Raw genomic sequence first — 12536 nt, forward strand, 5'->3', positions numbered from 1 at the left:
GCCACCAGCTTGTGATCCACTATGTTCAGTGACGTAATGTTTTCCCCCATGAGTACGGCCCAAAACATTTGGAAATATGGAGAGTGCTCGGGATAAAAAGTCATACAGCTTGGTTGTTTTTAAGGGGTATAGAACAGGCTCCTATTGATGCCATCAGGAACAAAGTAAGAAGTCTTACAACACCAGGTTAAAGTCCAACAGGTTTGTTTCAAACACGAGCTTTCGGAGCACGGCTCCTTCTTCAGGTGAAGAAGGAGCCGTGCTCCGAAAGCTCGTGTTTGAAACAAACCTGTTGGACTTTAACCTGGTGTTGTAAGACTTCTTACTGTGCTCACCCCAGTCCAACGCCGGCATCTCCACATCATGATCAGGAACAAAGGAATTCTCTTGTTCCACTTTTATAAACCCAAAGCCACCAACATCCTGTTTTATTATCCTTATTGAAAGTTAAATGTTTACTATTCAACATTCCCACACAATTTCTGGTTTCGGTTAAAGTTCCGCCCTGTATACATGGGAGGTTATCTGGCGTTGTAACTTGACCCTCATATAAACTGCTTCCTCTGTGCAAGCACGAAAACCTGCTGATCCATATGTAGCATTGGCAACAGAAAGTAATCCCCCGGGAAGCCTACACTTTAGACAAATATTGTTCATAAAATGTTTTAGTTTCCTGACTTCATCAGTGTGGGGAACACGATCATTCCCTTTGCCAGTGATACTAAAAATTGAATGAATTCATTGGGCGCCACAGTAGCAAGCACCACTGCCTCACAGCGCCAGGGACCCGGGTTCGATTCCAACCGTGGGTGACTGTCTGGGTCGAGTTTGCACATTCTCCCCGTGTCTGAGTGGGTTTCCTCCGGGTGCTCTGGTTCCATTCCACAGTTCAAAGATGTGCAGGTTAGGTGAATTGGCCATTCTAGTCCCTTAATGTGCAATGGTTAGGTGGGGGTTATGGTATAGGGATAGGGATAGGGTGGGAGATTGAGCCTCAAGTGTAGACTTGATGGGCTGAATGGTCTTCTTCTGCACAATAGGGATTCTATGATGTACAGTAAAGAGACAAATGTGACAAAAAAGCCTGGGTAGGATTCTCTGCCTGTGGGATTCTCCGTTTTGCCGGCGCCCAGGGGTTTCCTGGCACCCTGGAGCTGCACCACAATGGGAAACGCAATTGACCGGCTGGCGTAATGGAGAATCCCGCCGGCAAGTCAGGGCAGAAATGTGATGTGGCGGGTTGGAGAATCCAACCCCCTATATTTGAAGTAAGTGTGCAGCCATAATGCCAGATTTGCATCAGTGTAAATTAGGCTTGCCAACTCTCCAGGACAGTCCCGAGGTCTAAAGAAATAAACAATTAATCTCCAGGTCACTGTGCCTGCCCATTAAGCAATCCTCTATCCATGCCATATATAACCCCCAACTCCACTAGTCCTTATTATATATATTAATCATCTATGTGGCACCTCATCAAATGCATTCTGGGAATCCAAGTTAGTTGAATCTACCAGTTACCTTTAATTTATGAGTTATATCTTCATAAAATTCTCTTAAATTTTCCCAATAGGAAAATCATGCAGACCTTGCATGACCATACTCTTTTCCAAGTGCAGTGTTAAGATGTCCTTAATAATAATAGCCAGCATTTGACCGTCACTTAATGCTAGACTAATTGGCCTGTAGTTCCCTGTTCTCACTCTCCTTCCTTTCTTAACAAGTGTTTCATTTGCTGACTTCCAATCTACAGCGACGACTCTAGAATCTAGGGAATTTTAGAAAATCATAACCAGGGCATCCACCATCTCTGCGGCTACCTCTTCTAGAACTCGGGGGATGTAGGCGTAGGGATTTGTTGCATTTCAAGCGAGAAAGCAGAGGTGACATATATACTCCACGAAGAGCTGGAGTGGTGAAAGATGAAGCTGAAAGAGATCTAGAACTTTTGGTACACTCAATGCTGAACATATGCAGCCAACGCAAAGCTGCAATTCTGTTGTTTTGATTATATAGTTCAACACTCTTTTCTTGATTGCAGCTTTGTCCTTTCTACCTGGATGAAGAATTAGACGGATGAAATGACCATCCTAATCCATTACAATTTTACGCTCAACTTTATTCCAAATAGAAATAAGGTATTCTGTGGTTTTGGATATAAGAGAGAATATATCATGTCCAGCGTACCACTGTCTGTATATTTCTCATTACTCTTTGTAGTTTTGGTGAAAAAGCATATCTACAGCTAAACAACAACAAGTTCAAGGAACTCCCTTTAACCATAATTCTGGAATACTTACGCTGACGTCCTCTTCGCGCCATTTTATACAGCAGACAACAAGGGCAGCATAAACAGAGCACCAGCGAGAAAAGGAAAATCCCGAAAAAGCTCACTCCGATTGCAACAACCGAGCCGAAACTGAAAGAAAAGCAAAACACAGCAGGTTAGCAAAGGAATTGTGGATCATCACTGTGAAGAATTAGTTGTAAAGCACAACATTTATTTCTCGAGTCTATTAAAGACTAAAGCTGTAAAATAAAAATCTAAAATGTTAAAATATTTACAGTTTCAGAACATCAGTATAGTACGAGCACGATGTAGACACTGAGAGCCATTTAATGGTGAAAAAAACAGAATGTCATTCTGGGTGCGTTTAGGAGGGTGTTTCCCAGCGCCTACAGCGGCAGGAATGACCCTGCTATCAAATGGGGTTCTTTTTTCAGACCTCGACAAGGTGTGCCCCGTCAAGGCCGCACTTACCTTAATTTCCCACAGAGATCGGGGTGCTATTTCTTTAAAAAAAAAACTTAGAGTAGCCAACTATTTTTCTTTTCCAATTAAGGGGCAATTTAGCATGGCCAATCCACCTAACCAGCCCATCTTTGGGTTGTGGTGGTGAAAAACACGCAGACATGTGGAGAATGTGCAAACTCCACACGGACAGTGACCCAGGGCCAGGATTCAAACCCGGGTCCTCAGCGTCGCAGTCCCAGTGCTAACCACTGCGTGACATGCCACCCCTGGGGTACCATTTCTAAATGCCGCCCCGATCTCTCAATCACCCACTATGGCTTCCGGACCACACACCCCCCCCCCCCCCCCCGGCCCACCCCGGTGAGGGTGCCCGGGTGGTACTGCCAGGGTGCCCAGGTGGTAGTGCCAGGCTGCCCAGGTGCAGGAGGGTCAGGGTACCACCCAGCCCAAAGCCCGGCCATCCGGGGGCTCCCTGTCGCCTGGTCCACGTTTGTGTGGATCAGTGCTAAATGGCATCATGGTGAAGTCTCCCAGCTGTGGGCGTTCAATCCTGGGCCCTGCGAGACTCTGGCACAGACATATTTAAGTGAGGCTAACTGCTCTCTTAAATCTGCAAATCTGGGTCCCGCCAGTGAGGGCGAGACCCAGATCACGATGTCTCGTTAGATTTACCTTCCTGAAAGATAACATGACCATGGAAAATCTTTGTGAAAATTCTAAAGTTGCTGAAGTAACAAACCTCGATTCTGATTAGGTGGCTTTCTACAGACGACATTCTTTTGCTCCCACCAGCAATATGTACCACCTGAACTATGGGACATTATACGGCTATTGGATGCTCAACTGTTTATTTTAAAAACAGTCGATCACAATATAAACTATTTGATTTGATGAGAGCTTGTTTTACTTACTGACCATTCAACAGTTGTGTGAAATTATTACTTGGACACACGATCTGATTCATCTACATGCCAAACAATTCCTCTCGCAAGAAATCACCAGAGTCCGTAACGCTCAGGATTCAATGCTGTTACAAAGTTAAGGCATCTATAAATGCATTCAATATTCTAAATATATTGCCCTGTAAATTCAATGGGAAGATCACTATAACCCATTTTATGACAACCCTGCAGCCTCAAATCTATTTTTAAAAATTTAATAGATGACAATCACATGCATCTTTTTCTGACCAGCACCCAGTCTTTTTAGTCTCTCCCGATTATTTTTGCTAACATGGAGCATAAGAGTGAAGGGCCCCATGATGAATCTGATCCTGGACCTGGTTGAGCCTGACTTCCATGGGTCTAAGATGAGCAGGATTTCAGACAGGGCTCCCACTGCCTCTGCTTAGAGCTATAGTAAACACCTGGATAACCCTGGAATACTAATGACCTGTATCTGCCAGCACATTGAATGTTTCCTTTGTCTCATTGGTAACATATAATTTGTTTTGTATAATTATATTGATTTACTGTTTTAATTTCAGTGTTGCTACTTTCATATGGATTAGATAAAGACTTTGGATGTGTCAGGCCTGCACATATTAACGGTGGTGACATCGCTGTAAGGGGAGGCAACCGTTGTATTCCACGAGACTGAGTTGCACCCAATACCATAACCCACTGGCTCAATGCAAAATGGGACCCACAGATTGGAAGAGAAATATAAAAACCTTGATATATTTGGATGACATGACACTTATCACATTAAAAGCCACCTGTCACTCATTATTTCATCCACTAAATAGGCGGCGATCTCTTCATCTACAACGGTTCCGGTGCATTAAAAGGAACATTGTCCAGAATTACAAACTGCTACAGCTAGGCCAAAAAAATGCTCTCGCTGTAGGCACCGGACAATCAAGGCCTACTGCATTCTCTATGATTCTATTAGTGTTCAACACATACTCTACAATCTTAAAAGTATGTGGGACGGGATTCTCCCATTCGGCGGCAGAGTGTCCTTGCCATCAGAAACGCCGTTGCATTTCACGACGGCGTGAACAAGCCGCTGGGAGTACCGATTCTGGCCCCTACAGGGGACCAGCACGGCGCTGGAGCAGTTCACTCCACTCCAGCCTCCTATCCCGGCACGATCTGTGTGCCCCGCCAACCGCGCATGCGCGGTGGCCTCCCTCAACGTGCCGGCCCCGACACAACATGGCGCGGGAGTTCAGGGGCCGGCGCATAAGAAAATAGGCCCAGGGTGCAAGAGGCTGGCCCACCAATTGGTGGGCCCTGATCGCTGGCCAGGCCCCATCGGAGGCCCTCCCTGGGGTCGGAGCCCCCCCCTCCCCCACCCCGCACAGGCCACCCCCTGACCCTGCGCGCAGAATTCCAGCCGGCTGCGACCAGGTTTGGATGGTGCCGGCAGGACACTGCCTTTTTAGAGCGGCCGCTCGGCCCATTCGGGCCGGAGAATCGGTGGCCCGCGACCGGTGCCGTGCCAAATGCGCCGGCGCCAATTTTCTGCTCCGCGGAGAATCGCATGCCGGCATCGGGGCACGGTTGTGGGGTTTCTCCGGCCTGGCGCGGGGCTGGGAGAATCCTGCCCATGGACACAACCGACACCAAAACGAAAGGTGGACAAAGTCTACTTGTTTCACTGTGCATAATTGTGTAAACTGTGACAAAAAAAGTGTCAAGCCTTGGCCCAGTTGCTTAACACGCCTACATACATGTGAATTCGGATGTAGGCCACTCAGCCATTCCAAGCCTGCTCCACCATTCAATTCGACCATGGTTGATCTTATTGTAACATCAACTCCACTCTCCCACCTATTCACTATAACATTTCACCCCCTCCGCTATAACCTTTCACCCCCTTGTTCATTCGGAATCTTTCTACCTCTGCCTTAAAAATATTCTAAGACTCTGATTCTACTGTCTCTTGAGGAAGAGAGTTCCAAAGGCTCACAACTCGGAGAGAGAAAATTCTCCTCATCTCTGTCCTAAATGGGCAATGCCTTACTTTTAAACAATGGCCCCTAGTACTAGGTTCTCCCACAAGAGGAAACATCCTCTCCATATCGATCCTGTCAAGACCTCTCAGAATTCAAGTCAATCAAGTCACCTTACTCTTCTAAACTCCAATGGATACAAACCTAGTCTGACCAACCTTTCCTCATAAGACAACCCACCGATTCCAGGTATTACTTTGATAAACCTTCTTGCACTCCTTCCAGTGCATTTACATCCTTCCTTGAATAAGGAGACCAATACTCGGTCTCTGAATCAGAAAGTTGAGGGTTCAAGTCCCACTCCAGGACTTGAGTGCAACAATCTAGGCTGACACACCAATGCATCCCATGGCATTATTTTGGAGAAGAGGAGGCGGACTATCCCTGGTCCCTGGTGGATTAGCCAATATTTATCCCTCAATCAAGAACACGAACATCATCACATTGCTGGTTGTGGGAGGTCGCTGTACCACATTTCCTACATTGCAACAGTAAGTTAATACATACTTCCAAGTTGCATCAAACCTTCTGGTACAGTATTAACAGTCCAGCAAATATCACTTGTGTATTCAGTAGTGAATTTTGAATGTTGTCACACCGGGATATTTGGAAATGAAGTTTAAAAGGGCAGAACGCTTTGTCTTTGCTGTCATTGGGGCATTTGCACATGCTTGAAAAAAACCTAAACATTTGCAACAAAGAGGAGCTTTTACGATATTTTCAAAGATCTTTTCACAAAAAATGACATGTATAATTTCACACGGGCTTTCTAAGCAATGGCTCAAAATTGCCTTTCAATTTGTTTTCCTTTTCTCTAATGCACTAAATCTGGTAGCTCCCCCATCGTTAATCCATTACAAACTGGGAAATAGACCTGGATGTTGTGGTCAGCAGCGAACAAGTGACCCCCAAAACAGTGCGGCATCCCCAAAGTGGGCAGCATGGTAGCACAGTGGTAAGCACTACTGCTTCACAGCGCCAGGGTTCCAAGTTCGCTTGGGTCACTGTGCGGAGCCTGTATGTTCTCCCAGTGTCTGCGTGGGTTTCCTCCGGGTGCTCCGGTTTCCTCCCACAAGTCCCAAAAGATGTGCTGTTAGGTAATTTGGACATTCTGAATTCTCCCTCAGTGTACCCGAACAGGCGCCGGAATGTGGCGACTAGGGGCTTTTCACGGTAACTTCATTGCAGTGTTAATGTAAGCCTACTTGTGACAATAAAGATTATAATCAAGATTATTAACTGCACTTCAAAATTGCTTAATTGACTGTCAAGCACGTTAGAATGTCCTGAGGTGGTGAATGGTGCTGTAAAAATGTAACATTTTCTTCCCTCTATTTGTTCACATAGTCAAATTCACAATCTCCTCCCTGATCTGTGTGCAAAGCAAAGGGTTGTTTATCAATTGGTGCATTGAAATCATGGGAGGATTTTCAGAGCGTATCCTATTTAACCACTGGGAAGATGCTAGAATATTAAAAACAAAAATGGAATGAAAAAACACACATAAGCCAGTATGTCCTAAATCACGACCAGAATTTTTGAACTCAGTGGATTTCTCAGTGTTGGGGGTAAGGCAGCATTTTTGTCCAGCCCTTGTGCTTGTTGCACCTGCCGTGTTTTGAGATGCCAAATCCATTTGAGCTGGCTGATCCTGTGACAATCTCAGTTAATGGCACAACTGGTACGAATTGAACCCTGGCTCAAAAGACAATGGGCGGGACGCTCCATTACGCCGGCTGGTCAATGGGGTTTCCCATTGTGGGACAGTCCCATGCCGTTGGGAAACCCCCGAGCGCTGGCAAAACAGAGCATCCCGCCGGCGGAGAATCACGCCCAAGAACGTTTACTTATTAAAATAAAATTTTGAGAAAGAGTGTCACGGGACCGGTAATTAGTTTTAACAACAAGAAAAAAAATACTAAACATGAAAAAATTGGATTAGGATCCAATACGCCTTTATTTCCCTTTAATTTAACAATTACACAGAAGATGGAGGATTAACACAGATTATAAAGTACATCCTAATCTACAATGGTCTCACTGACACAAGCACATAAAATGTTTCTGGGAAATACACTCTTCACTCTGAACCCCAAATGAATGTTTTTGGATTTCTCCTCAAAATTCCCCCACATGACTGTCATGTGAGAGTTTTCAAATTCCACTCCCTAAAACATGCTTTAAAATCTTCTCTCAAACTCATGCTTTCCCATAGTGGTTTGCATTCCGAAATCCAGAGCACCTTATCCAAGTGACACTTTTAAACAAAGCTTCCACTCCACTTTTAACAACGAATCCAGTCTAGGATGGAAGGGACCAATCCCTTCAGGTTTCCTTCGTTTTAACTGCTTTTACACAAACTCCCAAGATCCAGCCAGCAATTTCCATAGTTTTTTCATCTCATGTTACACAGGCTGTAATAAAATCTCACAAACCTGATATTCACTTCAGATATCTCTCTGGTGTCTCAGCCTTATTTTCAGCTTGGTCTTAACCTCAGACTTCTTGGAAACTTCTCTTCATTTCTCTGGTTTCTTTAACTAGCTGCTGTTCAGATCTCTGCACTTGCTTACTCCATGGTATGGCTTTTTGTTTTAGCAAAACTGAGAGGGATGCTCCTCATCTAGCATTCTAAACCAACTGATTGAGAGCTGCCCTCTCTCTCACTATCTATCGCCAACTGCAATCAAATTAGCTAAACATAAACATAAAAGCTTCTTTACCCCAGATGCTAAGCAATCACTACTGGGTTATTTACTCTTCTCACCGTAGCCCTCTCTAAGCATAATGGAAACACAGTTGGAACTGTACCAACCCCATCACATACAAACACCTTTGTCCAGCATTAATCTACCTATAGATTTTACTCTTCCAGGCACAGAAACAATAAATTAAACCCCCCCCCCCCCAAAACTATACCTAATTTCTAATGTTTACCAATACAAATATAAATCCTTTAAAACTACCTTTATTTTCCTAACAATCTGACAGAGTAAATCGCCATGCTTGCACTGAAGTTGTGGTGGTCAATAATGCATGCTGGGGTTGAAGCATCGTTGCTCACAACCATGTTAAAATTTTCTACATGTCACTGCTGTCATTAACTAAATCATGCAGCTATGGTGTGACATTAGACAATGTGAGATGCATATTAAATGTTTTATGTACAATAGTCTATTGTCGCCAGAACAAGGCAAGCACGTCACTCATTTTCTCGAACAGAATAATGCAACTCTGAGAAACAAAGGCGAAATTCTCCACCTCATGAACTGCCCTCGGGCAGAGAATCGGGCAACAGGCCAAAATGGAGGTCCGTGACTGGCGCCAATTCAGGCGCCATGCTCCGGTCCCTCACTGGTGGTGATAATGAGGTTTGCGGTCCGTGGCAGGGGTGGCAGATTTGATTAGTGTACTTGACTCACTACGGTCCAGACCTCTGCGATGTTCCACCCCTCTCTGGTGCAAGTCACGCGGGCGCGTTTACTCTAGCTATTTACAAACAGGGACTGGGCGCCAGGAGAGAGAGAGAGAGAAGGTAAGCAAAGTTTTAAAAATGTTAAAAATTGCTCTGCCTGTTGGGGTGTGGCTGCCTTGGCTAGGGTGTGTAGTGGCTTGCTCACCGCTTCGTGGATTCCGGTTGTCTCCCCTTCGGGATCAGGGAACTCAACTGTGCTACTATTATGCTTAGAGAGGGCTATGGTGTGAAGAGTAAATAACCCAGCAGTGATTGCTTAGCATCCGGGGCCTTGTTAGGTAGAGAAGCTTTTAGGTTTATGTTTAGCTAATTTGATTGCAGTTGACGATAAATATTGAGAAAGAAGGAGCTCTCAAAGCTCTTCTAGAAGCAGTTCATTTAGAAGGCTAGAGCAGGAGCATCTCTCTCAGTTTTGCTAAAAGAAAAGCCATACCACAGAGTAATGGTTAAGAAATGGCTCAGGCTGCCATTGCTGTTTTAAATGCACCCATTTGGTACAAGTTACAGGCTTCTGGCTGCTCTATCAGCTAGCCCACTCCGCAGGTCCACCAGCTGTCTCCAAGCCCTGCCTGTCCACCGCAGCCCCGCTCCCATCCACCCTGCTCCCAGGTTGTCACAACCTGTGTCACACCCAGGACCCACATCACACTGCGGCTCAGCTCCAGCAGGTGTACATTTCCCTCATTCACCCCCATCTGTAGGACCTGCCCATACACAAGCCTCTAAGAATGGAGGCGATTGGTGTCACACAGTGACCTTCTTCACTGCACAATGAGGTACAACCCTGCTGTCAGGCTAACACACGGCCCACCCAATGAGGACACCCACAGTGGACCCCACTGAGAAACAGGACAGGGGTTGCAGAGCCTATCGGTGACACAGGTTGTGGCAGCCACTAGTAACCCTGTTGACAGGGACAGCTGGTGAGGACAGAGGTTTTCCGGTGTCACTCACGTCTGGGGACAGGTGGGGGGGGGGGAGGTGGAAGGCCGAGGATCGGGTGTGGGTTTGAGGGGGGACATGCGGAAGGTGCAACTGAAGCGCAAGTCAGGGTCACCATGGTTGGATTTGGATGGGGAAGGGAATACTCATCTTGCTAACATGCCTTCTCTTTACCGCCCTGCAGAGAATGAATTTTGGAATACAGCCAGAAATGCTTACCACAGCTGTCATTACAGACACACAGAGGTTGGAGGCAGAGGGCCTGCTCGGGAAGGACCCTGCACAAGAGGAGCCTGCCCCATGACAGCAAGAGCCAGCCGGTGAGGCTCCAGTGCCGGCTGCGGGGGTTTGGAGGAAGATACCCGCTCCCGGTGGCCATCAACGTGATGGTGTCTAGATCTTTCCAGGGGCCGAGTGGGAACCTGTCTGGGATCTCTCAGACATCCGCACACAGGTACATCCGCACTGTGACAGATCACCAATAACATGGCCACCTTTTGGGGTAAATTGTGACTCGTGGACTAAAATCTTGCCGTTTCCAGCATTTATCATTAGTCTTGTTGACATCAACCTGGCCCAAGCCAGGATGCCCGGGCAGCAGAATTTGCTGCCATCGCTGGCATGCCCCAGGTCCAGAGGCTGATTGATGGCACGCATGTCCCCCATAAACATCCACTCAATAGGGGGTGCTCTTCATCAATAGGAAGGGTTTTCCACCCCTTGAATGTGCAGTTAGCGGTGTGACCACCAGCCGTACATCCTGGTGCACTGATCGGTCCCCAGCACCTTTGAGGCGCTCTCTCTGGTGAGAGGTTGGCTCTTGGATGACAAGGGTTATCTGCAGAGGTCTTGGCCAATGACACTTGGGCAGAGGCCTCAGGTCAACGCAGATAACGGCTACAATGATGGCCATGCAGCAACCGAAAGTGAGCTTTGGAGGTTTCACCATCACCTGACTGCCAGGTCTGAAGGCCCGCTCTCGTCTCCACCTGGTTTCGCTGCCCTCAACCATGGAGTGCAGAGACTGGGCCACATGCCTCAGCGAGTGAGTCATGTCCCTCTGTGCCTCGGTCATGTCCCTCTGTGCCTGACTGGCCCAGGTTAGTCAGCACCAAGCCAAACTCTCGATGCTCTCAGCCATGGCCCTTTGTGACTAGGCCAGGCTCTGGAGCACCGCAGCAATGTCCATGTGGTCCCGGTACATACCTGCCTGTGACTGGGCTCCCCTGCTCGGAGCCTCAGCTATCAACTGTGCAGTGTGCCCCAAACCTTGGACATCTTGACCCTTGGTTGTAAATTTTTGACCCAAGGCTTCCACCGCAGATGCCACCCATTTAGTGTTGGCCTGGGTACCATGCAATATCAGCACCATCTCCTGCTCCTAAAGGAAGCTGGACATCTCCAACAGCAGATGCTGGAACATTGCTGCCACCCCCTCCTGTCGATCCTGGCTCTGCGGCTTCATCTCCACCAGTGATGGGATCATACTTTCTAGAAGTGTGATACCTGTCCGGCTGATTCCCGGGATTGGGCAGCCCTCCGACCGCCGGCTCCCTCTGGAGTCCCTACCTCCACCTGATGTGCTGCAACATGTGGCGTGCGCACCAGGAGGTGACCCAGGAGCCTCATCACTAAAATGCCCCACTGAGGTGATGTTGGAGGGTGCAGGTGAATGCATTGCCGAGAAGGCTTTTGTCATGGCCAGACTGGTCCTCCGTGGTGTGCTGGGATTGTGGTTGGGGGTGAGGTACCCCAAAGGGACATCATTTTGCATTTGGGGCTCACTTGGTTGTCGCATGCTGTCTTTCGTCTGCACTCCCCGGATAATGTCATCGCCTTCCGCTTGGTGGGAGTGAGTCCGGAGGTCCAGGACATTCCCTCTGGTCTTTTCCTGCTCCCTTCAGTTATGGGCTCTCTTTTCCTAGGGGACACATAAAAGGGATGGTGAGTTGCATGGAGGCGAGTTACACGAGGGGTCTGTAGTTGGTGGCATTTGTGTGCAACGCACGTGGCCAAAGAGGACATACAGGTTTTGTGCAGGGTGAGATGTGAGGGGAATCACAGAATCATAGAATGTACAGTGCAGAAGGAGGCCATTCAACCCATCGAGTGGAGAAAAAAACCCAGCAAACTTCATCCAACTTAGTCAACGATCTTATGATCAAATCAATCTTGCAAACTTGCAAAATCCTACCAACTGTCCTGGCTTGAGACAATTCACACCTCTTTAACCTGGGATTATCCCTCCCTCTGGATCTGTAATGATTTGATTACCCGAAAATGCTCGCATTCCAAGCATTGTCCGGCATCTCTGACTTTGTCTACATAAATGTTTCTGGAACATACCTCTCCATTCACCTGAGGAAGGAGCAGTGCTCCAAAAGCTCGTGTTTGAAACAAACCTGTTG

The 12536-nt window shown here is 47.1% G+C and overlaps 1 protein-coding gene across 2 annotated transcripts in view; it reads right to left on the bottom strand.

Annotated features, from left to right (window-relative positions):
• Positions 1-12536, bottom strand: part of shisa10.1 (shisa family member 10, tandem duplicate 1) — a 107176-nt gene that overhangs the window by 13951 nt on the left and 80689 nt on the right. For both annotated transcript variants that reach the window (XM_038812645.1, XM_038812646.1), the window contains one exon: positions 2298-2416. In XM_038812645.1, coding sequence (XP_038668573.1) covers positions 2298-2416 — 119 coding nt within the window. The remainder of the gene's footprint in view (positions 1-2297; positions 2417-12536) is intronic.

The sequence above is a fragment of the Scyliorhinus canicula genome, chromosome 11 (assembly GCF_902713615.1).
Source record: "Scyliorhinus canicula chromosome 11, sScyCan1.1, whole genome shotgun sequence".
NCBI lineage: Eukaryota > Metazoa > Chordata > Chondrichthyes > Carcharhiniformes > Scyliorhinidae > Scyliorhinus > Scyliorhinus canicula.